The 15072-nt window shown below is 45.0% G+C and overlaps 1 protein-coding gene across 2 annotated transcripts in view; it reads left to right on the top strand.

Annotated features, from left to right (window-relative positions):
• The window catches only part of St8sia5 (ST8 alpha-N-acetyl-neuraminide alpha-2,8-sialyltransferase 5), a 67186-nt gene that overhangs the window by 25227 nt on the left and 26887 nt on the right, over positions 1-15072 (top strand). For both annotated transcript variants that reach the window (XM_048363459.1, XM_048363458.1), the window contains one exon: positions 12927-13019. In XM_048363459.1, coding sequence (XP_048219416.1) covers positions 12927-13019 — 93 coding nt within the window. The remainder of the gene's footprint in view (positions 1-12926; positions 13020-15072) is intronic.

Below are 15072 nucleotides of genomic sequence, written 5' to 3'. Positions count from 1 at the left end.
AATTCAAGTGTGCCCTTTATTCAATGTCATTACTAGCTGACTTGACTTCCTTTTGGAGTGCTGCCATTTGACCAAGAATTCCCTTAGTCACAGAATAAATATCATTACCCAGACAGCCTAAATTTCTCTTAAGGACAGTTTCAATTTCAATGATCATTTGTTTGTTAACCCCCAGAGCCCCTGCATTTGGGGAAAACTGCACTGTGTATTGTTTCCATGTGTGGGCAATGAAGGCTAAAGGAACCAAAGTGAGATATACGTGGGAGATTCTTTGATCTTGGTGAGTGAGCAGTTTGTGCCTTCTTTAAAATGGGTTGGACAGCTCCTGGCAGCAGATTTTCAGTGCCTGGAGGAGGATCTTAACGAAGATGTCATGTACACCATTCCAGTTAACAACTCTCCATATTGGGAATATAGAATGCTCTTTGTGGTATTATTCACCTATTGAATAATTCAGTGTGTGCCATATTTTGCTATCTATAGTTGTGTGGTATGTGGAAGTGTGGTACAACCTGTTATCATTTATTATTAACTGGGCTAGAAGGGAAGTCAGGAGATACCAAATATAACCAAAGGATAAAGTGGGGGCAAAACAGCAAATGATTCATATACCCTGTGCTTAAGCAGGAGCCACAAGGGGAAGGAGTCAGTCTAAATGGTTTGTCTGAAACTCCCAATGGGACTATAAGGAAATTCTGGGCCAGATAGTACACTTTACTGCTGTGGTCAGATCTTCTCATTCAGTACGTGCTTGGGGAAAGGCCAAGTTGAATTGCACAGTATGTGAATTAGGAAATGGACGTTGACGTATAGCTTTGTGAAGTTCAAATCTAGGTCTACAAAGTATTGTTTAATTAGCATCCTTGGGGGACCTGCTTTAATGAGCAGATCGGAACAATTTTTAATCAGCAAATGTTTCTATTTCAGTGACTGCTTTGAAAAAGTAGGCAGGTCTTTGAAGACAGTTCTTGGCAAGTTCAGCTTTGGAGTTTTTGTTTGTATCACCTCGGTGAGACAGTGATTGTGCTTCATCTTTAAGTTCTCAGCACCTTCAATGGCACCTGCCATGTAAGAGGTGCTCAATAAATTTTAATTGAATGAAAGAAAAAATTCATAAGTGAGCCAGAAAAGTATTGTAATAAAACCTTTAGCATTTTCAAATCTCCCCTTAGAGATTTCTTTCTTCGTTTTTTTTTTTTTTTTTTGGCCAGTCCTGGGCCTTGGACTCAGGGCCTGAGCACTGTCCCTGGCTTCCTTTTGCTCAAGGCTAGCACTCTGCCACTTGAGCCACAGCGCCACTTCTGGCCGTTTTCTGTATATGTGGTACTGGGGAGTCGAACCCAGGGCCTCATGTATACGAGGCAAGCTGTCTTGCCACTAGGCCATATCCCCAGCCCAGAGATTTATTTCTTTTGGATTCATCCTTGTCTTCTGGCATGGTCATTGAAAAACTGTCTCTAGAAAGGAGAAACACTTTAGAGTCATAAACTTACTCACAGTTGCAACTGTCAGAGGATTTTCTCTTGGGAAGAATGGATGGCAGTGTAACCTGAGGGTTCTGGACTACTAGGTGAAGAATAGGAAACTGAAAGCTGGGGGTGGGAGAGTGAGTGAAATGAAGATATAGCGAAGGGAGAAATACAGTTCGGTGGTAACCAAATGAGACACCTTCCTCACCCCCACACCCTGGGCATGGCAGTTCTGAGAGGCAGGACAGAGTACATGTCCTCCCTAGTCAGCTCAATGTCTTCTAGTCTACCCAGGTGCCTGTCTTCTAGGGACTGTGCCTTGGTAGTCTCAGTCTTACAAGGTGAGCACTAGGAAAGTGCAGCCCTAGATTCCATAGTGGGATTCCAGGTATGGTGGTAAGATGAGCGTTGAGCAGTGTTCTTGAATCCTGGGTCCAAAGGGATGGTCTGGTGTGAGCCTTTCTGGTCAAATTTCACTTTGATAGAAAAGGAAGGTGTGTCAGAAGGGATGGAGCTCTGGGGCTCTGTCCATCTGAGAAGAATTTATAGAGTCAGGTCTGGCAGAATATTCTGGATAGAGTGCTAGAAAAAGAAGCACAACAAAAAATGGTCACTTCTCCCTTTCCTCCTATGCATCTGGTATGGGCCAGACTTCCGGGAGATTTGGCTGTTTAAAGTGGGGGCTCGGTGTGGGGAAATTTCAGATTTTGCTTCATGAGAAACCTAAACCATGATATATGGAGACTTCAGCTGAGTCTTAATGAATTGAAGTCTTCTGGGCAAATAATTGCCTACTCAGTGTCTCAGTTTCTTCATCTGTAAATGGGGGACATTAAATCATCTCTCAGGTTGATATAGAAAGGCTATGGGCTCTGTAGCTGGCTCCAAGGTTAAAATACCTCACAGGTTACTGCCACTTAGTCCTGGGTAGGGTCCCCTATCTGGGCCTTCTAAGTAGAACTTGCCTTCAGATTTGTTCTTGGGCACTCTGGGCATTATCCTGGGGAAGTAGCATTACTTCTCTAGGTTTTGTCTCTTTGAAATGGAAGGAAAGACTGACCTAAACTCTCAACTTGATTTGCTTGTTGTTGACTATAAAATCACTAATTTTGGAGGTCACACAGCTGAGTAATATATTCTTAGTTTCCTGCTAGCTTTGCTGTAGATAACACCTCTGATGTGTGGGTCATGGTGATAATGGTTGCCTAGGTTACTTTTCAGATACTCGAAGGTTGCTTTTGGAAAACCACCATCTCTTCACTTGGACCTGCACTGTTGTCTCATGGGTGACTTTTTGACAGTAGGAGGCTAAAATCTCCTCAAATCATGCTAACACTGCTGTTTTCTAAAGATGCATCTTGAGAAGGGCCATGAAGATTGATTATGTATTCACACACCACTGATTACTTCCCCTCCCATCACTTTCCTCCTTGCCTTAAATTACACTGCATCTATATTCCATAAATACCCCCAAACTCTATCCTTGAGCAAGGTGGATTTTTAAGACTCGATCTCCAGTTTTCATATTTGGCTGCTTTGCAAATAAACCGTCTTTTGGAAAAATTCATCATTTCAGTGATTGGCATGTTATGTAGTGTGAAGAATAGGGCTGGTATGGTCATGTCCTTCTCTGTTAAAGGGAGGAGATCAGGTCACCCTCCCCACCCTAGCCAGCTCCCTAACCTTGTTCTGCCTTTAGTCACCATCATCCACTCTCCTTCTAACCCTTTCTCATATCCTGAACTTCCTGTCTTTTTCACTGTCGCTAAGAACATTACATCAGGCATTTGGCAAGGGAATGAGGATAGAAAGAAATGGAGAATGGAAAGAAACAGACAGGGGTGATGGTTGGGTTTGAAAGATGAGGTCCAGTAGCTTGGGAAACATTTGTGATTGTCCACTAGAAACTAGAAGTTCTAGAAGCACTTAGTACCATATAACCTGATATAGCACTGCAACTTCCCCAATCAGTGATCACTAAGACTGTCTTAGGATAGAAGGCCATGGAGGCTCACAACACCATCCTTTACCGTGTGGATGGACCATCTTGTTAGAATGTGTTTTCTAAGATTAAGTGTAAACTTTCCCTTTCTAATGCTTGGCTGGACTTGGGTTTGGAACCTCTGAGAACATTCAAGTCTATCCTATCTTCTTCCTCCTGCTGGCCTTCCATATATTGGAGTCCATCCTATTCCCCTCACTCTCCCTGGAGCCCTCCACTACCCTGAAGGACCTTATCTCTCCTTCTCATGGAGACTCCAAGGTCACCATCACCAATACCTCCCAGCCTTGCCTCAATTTGTGCCAGTGGTTTTGTCAAGGTCACTGATGGCCTTTGAGTCGTGCCTTCCTTTCTTCCTTAACCTCGATGCATTAGTTGGATGGACTTGGTCTTTGTGTCCTGAAAAACTCTCCTTTCTCAACTTTCTGTCCCTGGGCAGCGTGCCTGGGATTTCCTCTCACCTGCAGACCTCCTTCTCGGTTCTTCTTTGTTGCTACCATATGTATGTCAGAGCTAATCTCAGCCTGAGTCCCCCATCCTCTTATTTCTTCTCTTTCATGGAGAGCAGAGCCTCTCTGTTGATATGGAGTTCTTGGTATTTTGACTCGGGAACATCTATCTCTAGCCTTGTACTCTGCTCTGATCCTTTCATACGATTACCTAATTCTTACCTGCTACTTTTTGTATGTCTGAAGATTAAAGCAAACTTCCCACAGCTACTTACCTTTCCATTCATACCCAAACCTGTCTATCACTCTACTTCCTTACATGGCTTCATTGCCCAATTCATTGTTTACGCTGAAGTTCTAGGATTTCCCATGGATTTCTCTCTTTTACTTGCTAAATCTTAGCAATCAACACCTGCAGCCAGCTCCATCTCTCAGGTGTTTCTTGGTCTCCTTTACCTTTGCTTTGACACCTCTTGTACCTCTTTGTCATTCTTAGTTCTCACAGTTTCCTTTCCAACCTTCATAGTCCCCACCCCCCACCTTTTTGCCAGTCCTGGGGCTTGAACTCAGGGCCTGAGCAGTGTCCCTGGCTTCTTTTTGCTCAAGTCTAGCACTCTGCCACTTGAGCCACAGTGCCACTTGTGGCTTTTTCTATATATGTGGTACTGAGGAATCGAACCCAGGTCTTCATGTATGTGAGGCAAGCACTCTACCACTAGGCCATATTCCTAGCCCCACAATCCCTTTTTCAGACAATGCAAACTTTTAAATCAGATCCTACCACTCTCTGCTTAAGTGCTCAGTGAGTTCCTATCCTGCTGGGTAGCCCACAAGCCCATCATGGCCGGTGCCACATGTCACTTTGGCTTCTGCTGCTCTCTGCCTCAGCAACCCTGGCAGGGGCCGTGTCTGAAGCTGCTGGTGCTTGTCCTCACAGAGCATTTGTATTTGCTCACTGTTCTCATTCTAGGAAGTTCTTCCTGTACATCTGTTGTCTGGTGTCTAGGGCTGCACCCCTTTTCTCATGTTCGCTGTCCAGAAAGGCCTTCTTTGGCTCCCCTACTACATACAATCTCTCTCTGCAGTCTCTCCTACCCTGCATTATTTTGTTTGTTTTGCAGTATTCATGGTTACTTGGCACTATGGTGAATGAAAATGTTATTGTCTTTTCTCATGGAATCTGAATGAGGGTGGGAAATTTTGCCTGGAAAGTTCATCACTGTATTCTGCCTAAAACAATGCCTGACACAGCACACAGTAACAGATCAGAAAATTGTCAGGGAGTGGAAGAGAAAAAGTCCTCTCCACCTTTCAGGGGCACAGGATGGCCGTGGAGCTGTGTGATGCCAACAGGCCAAGCAGTTGTTGGCCAGTGCAGGCCATAGCTGCAGGAGGAGGCACTGCTACTGAGGACAAGAGGGAGCTCAGACAGGAAGCTGAGAAAGCTGACACGGGGCTGACCTCTGGTGAGTGCATCCGCAGGAATTAGGAAGACACGTGGAAGAAGACTATCTCAGACTGAGAGATTAATGCAGGAGATATGGGAGGATCAAACCATCTCCCTGTACTACACCCTTGGAGACAGGGGTGACCAAGTAGGTACAAGTAGGGAGATTTGCTGAGCAATTAGGATGCTGCTCTGGGTTTGAACCCTAGGGAAATGGTCAGAGCCCATCAGGAGCAAGTAGGACACTACCAGTACCTGAATGTAGTGTCTCGAGCTGAGATGAATTTCTTTTTCTGGTCGTGGAGCTTGAACTCTAGGCCTGAGCACTGTCCCAGAGCTCCTTTTGCTCAAGGCCAGCACTCTACCAGTTCCACTTTTTTTGGTGATTAATTGGCCATGAGAGTCTCATAGACTTTCCTGCCCGGGCTGGCTTTGAATCATCCTCAGATCTCAGCCTCCTGAGTAGCTAGGATTAGAGGTATGAGCCACTAGCACCTGGCTTCTCAGATGAATTTTACAAAGGTAATTGCTGGTAACAGATGAGGAAATTATGATCCAGAAAGGGTAGGTGAAGTCCGAGGCTGTCGCACAAGGCCATGGTCCAGCCAGAGCTCCCCGTCAGTGTGACAGTGTCTCCTCCTGTAGCTGTGGCCTCGCTGGTTAACAACTGAGCCCTTCTGACCTTTCTGAACTTATTTGGGATGACACTCCATCCTTGGACTTGTTAGGCTGTGATTTTCCAATTCTGACTCTTGAACGCTTGCTGATATGGGTGGTGTGCTAACTCCAGACAACAGCTGTTCTGGCTCCAGGAATAGCACTGAGCTCACTGGAGGGCTGCCACTCCTGGGAAGGGGAGGGGACTGCTTGCTTAGAAAACCCTCAGGAACCGTGAATTCCAGGGTTGGAGGGGAAGGATTTTGAAATGCAATGAAGACCCTGGGTTCTGGGCTTTTGAAAGCCACCATTTATTGGCTGAATGACCTTGGGCAAGTTGCCCCACCTGAGTTTCAGATTCATGAATGCTTCTCAGGGCTTTTGAGAGGATTAAATGAGATACAGTTCAGTGGTCTGCGATCAGGCTGCCTCATGGAGTTATGCGGATGGGCACTGCACAAAGATAGCCAAGGAGTCACGGAGGGCTGAAATTCAGCTTGCCTTCACTCCATCAGCTATATTCCTGGTATGAGGCCTAATTAACTGGCAAAAAAGTATTTTTTCCTAATTTACCCAAAGGTGTCATATGAGCTTGTGGTATTCTTACCAGGGTGGAATAAACCAGTCACTCTGAGGTTCATTGAGACTCTGCCTCAGGCTTGACAGGAGCCCAGAGGTTTCAGACTGCTCAGCTGGCATGGCTTCCCCGCTCCCTGCAGCCTACTAGACAGGTGGCTAAGCCTACCAGGTGTGCTCCTGTATGGCCCAAGGGACTCTGGATGCTACCAGGCCCTGGGCTAGGGTAAGGGTGTGAATAGAGAGTGAAACACTGGAGCCCTCATCTCATACCAGCTAGTGATCCCTGGGGCCCAGAATCTTGTGTCCCCCAAGGAAGACACAGCGACCCCCCCCCAAGAGATTCTGGAGATGTGGAGATAGGACAGAGCCATGGTACAGTCTCTGCAGGTAGCTCCTAGGAAAGGGCTGGCGGGACTTGCTCAGGGGCACAGAGCAGGCTCCTTGTAGCCCCACTTGAAGCCTGCTGGGAATGGCTTCCTCAGCTCTTAAAACTGGTGTCCATGTGTGAGAGGAAAGTGGGCAACTATAGGATCATCAGGGACCCCTCGGACCTTTAGCATTTATCTCCTTAGTTAGCAGAGGCTACTGACCAGGCAGTGGTAGCTATCCTAACCCGTCCCCTACCTCCACCTCCATGACCACAAGGGCAGGACAGATGCAGCCTGGCATCAGCATCAGATTTGGCTCCTGGAAGCCAAATGCTACCAGAGAGGAGTTGGGCTCCTGATATCACTTACTGGTCAGGACTACTTATACCTGTGGATGCCTAGTGTCATGACAGGCTCCCTCCTTCCCTTTGAACTGGGTAAAGATAGTCTTTCCAGAACTGAAAGAAGAGATGATGATGATGAGGCATTTGAAGGGTAATCCATGATGCACATTTATCAGTGATTTCCAAGGATAAAAGAACCATAACTTGACAGAAAGCTTATAAAACACAGAAAAAATTCAAAACCATTCCTTGTTCCAAGACTCCAAGGAACCCCTATGAACATCTCGGTCTCCTCTGCTTTCTCCAGGGCTGGCCATATGTGTGTGAAATTCTTTCTGAGGACTGCAGTTTTGTACCTTGTATTTTGCATTTAACAATATCATGTGAGCATTTTGTTGTGTGTCATTAAACAAAGCTATGTGAGCATCCTTTTCCTGGTGTCCTCAGGGTGGGCTGTTTTGGGCCACACAAAGATTTACATAGTTTTCCCTAGGCACATTCTCTTGGGTGTCCCATCAGAGGCAGGATCTTAGGTGACCCAATTGGCAATGTGGCAGTGCTTCTCATAGTTGAAGTTCTCCAAAGAGAAAAGCCCAGGAAGGATGGAGAAGGAGCAAGTTATTAAATGCCTCCTTTTCCAGAAGCTCCCTTTTCCACATGGGTAAACAGAGGCACCGGGCCCAGGTATAGAGTCGTTTTGACGAGCTGGCTGAGTATGTTTTCAGGGAATGTGGGGTTTAAGTTAATCAGGTGATGACAGGACATATAGAAATGACTGACGTGAGGAAAGTGTGTGTGTTGTGTGTGTGTGTGTGTGTGTGTGTGTGTGTGTGTGTGTGTGTGTGTAGAGTGTTGCTCACAGATCCTTGAAGACAAGGGCTTGGCATACCACACAGGGCCAAATGGGAAGTACCAGAGCCAGTCAGGAGGCAACAGAAATGGTGTTTGTTGGGGAGGGAGGAAAGAGTCTTCCAAGGGCAAGAATGGTGAGGCAAGGTTTACAAGTATGATTGACTTGTTTGGATCTTTCTTTAGGCTCTGGGGTGCTGGGATCAGTCCCTGGCTACCTAGTACCTGGCCCTTAGGTAATAAGGACAGGGGATAGTAGACCAGAGTGGGGAAGCCAGAGGGAAGAGGGGATCTTGGCTTGGCTCTGTATTGGTTGGTCTGAGTATGACAGCTATGCTCCTATCCTCTTTGTAATTATCTCTAGGAAACAGTCGGCCAAAGCCTCAGGAACACATGCTTAATATCTGCAATCTACAGCAGGGACAGGTTGATCAAGGACATCCTCACACCCATGCAGGACTTCATATGGACTCCATCTGCAGAGTGGTGGATGGGCTGGGGGACAGGGGGATGGTTTACTAAACTCAGCAGAAGCGAGTCACTGGAGCAGATGGTGGAGAGCCTTCCGGAGTTATTCATTCCTGACTCAGCCGTGCTATCATCCAGCGGAGGGACTAGGAACAAGTATCTGAATCCCAGTGGTATCCGCTGGCAATATTTTCCCTTTAGTTATAGGAGACAGGGGGCAGCAGGAGTGAACCTGCCTTGTACTTCCTGTGTGCTAGTGCTCTCCTGGGAATGCTCCTCCGTGTCTTCACTCTGTCACTGTGACTGCAGCTGGAGAAATGGCTGTGTTACTAGTTCGTTTAGGCTACTATAATCAAATAACATGGTCTAGGTAACCCAGATGCAACATTATTTCCCACCGTTCTGGATGCTGGGAGTCCACAATTCAGGTGAAACTACTTCCTGGTTCTTGCTATATTTTCACATGGTTGGAGGGGCAAAGGCTCTTTCCTTTCCCAGTCCTTAATAAAATGATACAAATTCCATTTTTGAGGGTTCTGCTTCATCACCTCTCAAAGGCCCAATCCTCTAATAAGCATCCCACTGGGTGTTAGGATTTCAACACAGGAATTGAGGGGCACAAGCACAGTAGTAGCTAATGAGAGATAGAAGTCCATTTCTGAAATTATCTCCAGCTAAGAGCCATTAGACACATGTCATGAGACCGTTTGGAATCACTGTCCTGCCTGGTTGGTGGGATTCACAACAATGATTTCTGTGTTTTATAAGCTTTCTGTCGAGTTATAGTTCTTTGATCGATGGTGGGATTCACAACAATGGAAGGCCAATGGTGGCTGAAGGGGCAAGGTTGGATGGTTTTGTGAGAGCAATGGAGGGGTTTTTGGACAGAGGGAGGATGCTGCCCTAAGTCAAAGAGTTTAAAGGGAGAGAAAAAAGAAACAGAGAAAGGGGAAGTGAATTTCCCAAAGTCACACAAAGCTGGTTTTAGCCTTGCAGGAGGTATGTCTACAAGTATCCCAGATCCCTAAGGACTTTAGTCTTCTTAAGTATCTCTGGTAGCATTTGCATCTGGAGCTTTTCTTAGTAACAGCTTGGGTCCATGACATCACCAAACCCAGTGGATTCCAGAGGCTTAGTGGCACCTTCTCTGGTTGCAAACCAGGCTATTTGTGAAAAACACCAGACTACACTTTCTGCTCTGTGAGAACTAAGTGAGCTAGAGCCAAGGTCATGGACTTGTGTGGTGGCCCCAGGATGATCACTGGTTCTTAGTTGGATAACATGGATAAAAGAATCCAAGTCAGTTAGTTGAAGGAGAAAGGGATTTGTCTAGGGCACAGCTACTCAGAATCTTTAGGAAGGCTGAAGAAATGGCTGAGTAACCACACTGTCAAATGGGGCCCTCATGAAAGCTGCTGCCCCGACACAATCACACAAGTACTTCTACTACTGCAGTTTACAAGACCTATGCCACCTGTGTTGCATTCTTCACCAGGGAAACTATGCCTTCTACTTTGCCATTCTTCTCATGTAGCACTTGGAATTGGCTCCTGTGAATGCTTCTGATTGGTTGAACCTAAATTGCACCCAGAGCCCTAGCTGCAAAGTAGTCTGGGAAATGTAGTTTTTCATTTTCTTACATCTATAGTGTTGAAGGCAGAGAAAAAACAAGACTATAGACTCTGTCTGAGAAACTTACAGACGGAGGAGCCACAGATGCATAAAAGGCTTGTAATGCAGTGTTATTTGTCCTATGACAGAGTGCAGAGGAGCCCAGAGGTAGGGATCAGAGAAGGCTTCCAGAAGTGTGGGCACTAGAGCTAAGTACCAAAGGATCATTTTGAGTTTTCTAGGTGAGAAGGATGGAGAAAGTAGTTCCAAACATAAACAAAACAAAGGAGAGAAGACCAGTTTGATACTTTGGGAATCAATTCTTAGTTCTATGAATGCTGCCTGAATTCTTTCATGATGACACTAAAGAGCCAATTTATATGGTAAATAGGAGTCAATTTGTTAGGTGTTTTTAACATTTAAAAATACTATCTGAAATTATTTTAATATGTAATTATATTGCTTAGAATTTAATATTAGATTATAATAAAGTTACTCAGAATGAAATTTTAAAATATAACTTTGAAAGTATTAAATATGAAATTATATATTTTTTGTACTGGTTACTGAGGCTTGAACCCAAGTCCTTGAGCTGTTGCTTGGCTTTTTTGCTCAAGGGTGGGCTGTAGCACTTGAGCCACATCTTCACTGATGGCTTTTTGCTGGGTTATTGGAGTCTTAATAAGAGTCTCGTGGATTTGTCTGTCTGGGCTGGCTTTGAACTGCAGTCTTCAGATCTCAGCCTCCTAAGTAGCTAGGACTACAGAGGTGAGCCACTGACATCTGACATTAAAGTTATAGTCCTAAATTTGTTTAAAATATAAGTATGTTTGGAAAGAAGCTGCTATTAGATATAATGTTTTAAGGTCTCTTATCTGTGTCTCTTTTGTGATGTTGGGATGGGACTTATGGTCTGTGCATGCTAGGCAAGTACTCCACCACCGACAGCCTATGATTTAGGATTTCTTGTTATTGTTACTACTATTATTAATATTAGAGTTATTTATAGTTTTGTTATTTTTAACTAGTGTACAAAAGCATTTCAATTCAACATATCAATTTATGTGTACAATGTATCTTGATCAACGTCACCCCTTCCATCATTCTCCCTGTCTTGTTTTATGATTTATGGTACAGCATGTATGCACATGTCCATCAGCTCACTGTGTAAGGAAACAGGCAATGACTGCTATAATGTGTTAGGGAAGTACTAGAACATTTCCATCTTGGTCCTGGCCCGGCCCTAGTTTTGTCCTGCCTGGTTGGTATATGAACAATGGTGGGATTCATGAAAATGGAGGGCCAAGTGGTGGCTGAAGGGGCAAGGTTGGATGGTTTTGTGGGAGCAATGGAAGGGTTTCTGGACAGAGGGATTCTTGAACACTACCTGTCCTGGGGCCACCGACCCCACTGTTACAGGAGGGGCCCAGTAGGCTTCTCGATTCAGGGCCGAGGCTGTCCATCAGTACCTTGGAAGAGAGAGGCCATGAGGAGTGGGACCTGGCCTGTGCCCCAGGAGACTTGTGTCTTACTCTATGGTTGTAAGAGATCCCAGCTGTCCTTGTAGGCAAGTGAGGAGGTGGAAAGAGGAAAGAGAAGTCTGGAGCCAAGGCAAATTCACATCCCAGATTTGTGACTTGGCAGCTCCGTGACTGTGGACAAGTCAGCTAATTTCCAGGGCCCTTGTGTTGATCACTTTCTGCACAAGCTAGTTGGAAATATTAAAAGCTAACTGGGACTCATGACTCACTCTTATAGTCCCAGCTACTTGAGAGGTAGAAATAGGAAGATCCAGATTTGAGGCTAATGAGGACAAAGGAGTAGGCAAAATACTGTCTTAAAGAAACAAAGCACTCTGCTTACAGCAAAATATATTCCCACCTTTGTTTACTGCAGTCTTATTCACAATATCAAACTATGGAACCAGCCTCAGTGTCCATCAGCAAATAAATGGGTTAAAGAAAATGTGATGTATATACACAATAGGGTATTATTTATCTGTAAAGAAAAGTGTGTAGTTATGTAATTCTCAGGAAAAGAAATGAAATGGGAAAATCATTATGTTAAATGAAATAAGCTAAACTGAAAAGACAAATATCACATGCTTTTTCCCACATTTAGAATCTAGACCTAACATATAAACAAGCAATAAAACCAAGTGAACAACACAAGTATAAAACAGGGAGACTGCTTAGGAGTGGGAGCCAATGGGAGTGGAGAGGGTGAAAGTAAAGGATGAACAAGGGTAAAAATGATCAAAATACTCCATATGTGTGGTAGGACATCTTCCCAAGGATGGGAGGAGGGAGAAAAGGACAGGAAAGGGCGACTAGCCTGGAGGCGGCTAGGCTCACTGCCAGCGCCCAGGGCTGCTGCCTCTAGCCTCTCTCCCCCACTCTGTCTTGTCACAGTGCACACAGCATCTCTCTGAACTTGTCCCCCTCACAGCCACACACTGGAACCCAAACCTGCATCTGCATTTCACTGCTAGATGAAGTGTGCCCTTGCTCTTGTGTCCCCCAGTTGCTCACACCTGGAGCCTCTACCAGCTTTTCTTCTGGGATGGGGCTTGTTCGCTTCATGTGTTGGACTGGGACTGACCCTTTTCCCCGCAGGACCCTTGTCAGACCTTGGAGAACCATATCTGCTTCTCCATGTAACCTCTATCTCTGTTTGTTCTCAGGTACTTTGAATTTTATGAGGGGCCTTTTGAATATAACTCCACGAGATGCCTGGAGCTGAGGCACGAGATCCTGGAGGTGAAGGTGCTGTCCATGTGAGTCGGGATGGGCTGGGTGGAGGTAGGGTGGGGCAGGGACAGAGGGAGTGGATACAAGGCAGATGTATCTCTTGTAGTGAATATTAGGTCTCAATCTCTAGGTCACTGGCATCTGAAAGCCCTGGAAGCTGTTTTATGACAAAAGGCTGGGTTTGCAAGGTCACCTCTGATGACTCGGGTGTTAACGTCCTGTGGGTTCAGTTACCAGTCTTCTTGATTATCATCTTTGGGCTCTCCTCACATAGAAATTGTAGAGGGCATAGGAGAGTCTGACCTGAAATTCAGTACTTTGAAGTACTTTGCACTACAAGAGTAAGCACTGCCTTTAAAATATTAATTTCATTAAAAGTTTTGATTTTTAAAATACTTAAATGGTATGATATTCAGGTGGTACCGAAGGCTATGCAGTGAAGTGTTTCATTGTTACAGCCACTGAGTTCTCTTTCCTGGAGGCCCAACATTTCCTTGTATGTCCTTGTACAGTACATCTAGGCATAAACCATCATCTATGTATGGAGATTCTTTAAATAATTCTCACACACATTGCAAAAGAACTGGGCTGTGGAGGGTGCCAGTGGCTCCTGCCTGTAATTCTAGGTATTCAGGAGGCTGAGATCTGAGGACCTGGGCTCAGAGCCAGCCCAGGCAGGAAACTCCATGAGACTCTTATCTCCAGTAAACTACTCAAAAAAGCCAGAAGTGGAGCTGTGGCTGAAGTGGTACAGTGCTAACCTTGAGCCAGAAAAAGCTCATGGACAGTACCCAGGCTCTGAGTTTAAGCCCTAGGACTTGCAAAACAAAACAAAAACAAACCCAAAATCTAAGCTAGGACAGACCCCTTCAATAACACATCACTTAGGCTCATATCTCACTGGTAGGAGGAAAAGCTGACCATTTTAATGCATGTCTGTGGCTGCCTCAGTTTCCCCTCCTGCATGGAACTGATGCGGATTCAGCAAACCCCTTAGAGGAATCTGTATTATATTATCACTGTAGGCTCTGTATTGGTTTGAGAGCTGTGGATGTGAATGTGGAAAAATGGAGCTTATTCAGAAGAAACCATGTTAGGAGCTCACCTGAACTCATGGCCTCCTTACTTGACCCAAAGGACCTCTGCCCAGGCCCAAGACAAGACCAAAGTCTTTGGGAGCCATTCGTTGTGATGCCAGGTGGTGTGGGCCATGTGGACAGCAAGGGCTCTTGAGAATCAGGCAGACCTGGGGTTTCAAAGCCTTATTAGCTCTGAATTGTTAGGATAATTACCTAATCTCTCTGAGCCTTTTCTTCCCTCTAAAAGTAGGCACAATATTGCAGACCTTTAAGGGGCTACTATTGGGTAGCTAAACTAATATATGTGAAGTGGGAGGCCCAGCAGTTTGCATATACCATGCCATGCATGGTGGCTGCTCAGTAAACATAAATGGCTGGCTTTCTTTCCTGCTACTTCTTCCTTTCTTTTCTGGAAGTGGCAGCCACAGCAATTGTTGCTGGGCTGTCATACCCAGAGTTTTGTTAGTCAGCGGTCACTCTAACAAAATCAACTCATAAAGAGAAAAGGCTTATTAAATAGTACATGTCTAAGATAATCCTAACAGAAGATCACAATAGCTCAATAACTATGTACATATGAACACATAAGATGATGCTAAGCGAAATGAACTCCAAGTTATAGAAACAAGTGGTTTATCATTGTTGTTGTTATTTTCAGTGTACTATGTGAAAAATGTGCCTTTTTCTTTTGTCTTTCTTCCCCATGGTTTTACTCCTGATGTCACTGTAACTGATTTTTAGTACCCTGGGTATTGTATATAAGTGTATTGGAACTAGGGAAGGGAAGGGGAGCATCAAAATGGAGAGACAAAAGATAAAAGACAAACCAATGCAACAGCAATACTTACAAAACTGTATGCTGCAAACCAACTGTAAACCTCATGAGGGGGGAGGGGAACAAGGAGGGGGAAAGGCGGGAGAAAAATGAGGGAGGAGGTAACAAGTTGGATAAGAAATGTATGCACTGTCTTACATATGAAACTGTAACCCCTCTGTGCAT

The sequence above is a fragment of the Perognathus longimembris genome, chromosome 15 (genome assembly GCF_023159225.1).
Source record: "Perognathus longimembris pacificus isolate PPM17 chromosome 15, ASM2315922v1, whole genome shotgun sequence".
Lineage (NCBI taxonomy): Eukaryota > Metazoa > Chordata > Mammalia > Rodentia > Heteromyidae > Perognathus > Perognathus longimembris.
This window is presented reverse-complemented; position numbering and strand designations above follow the sequence as displayed.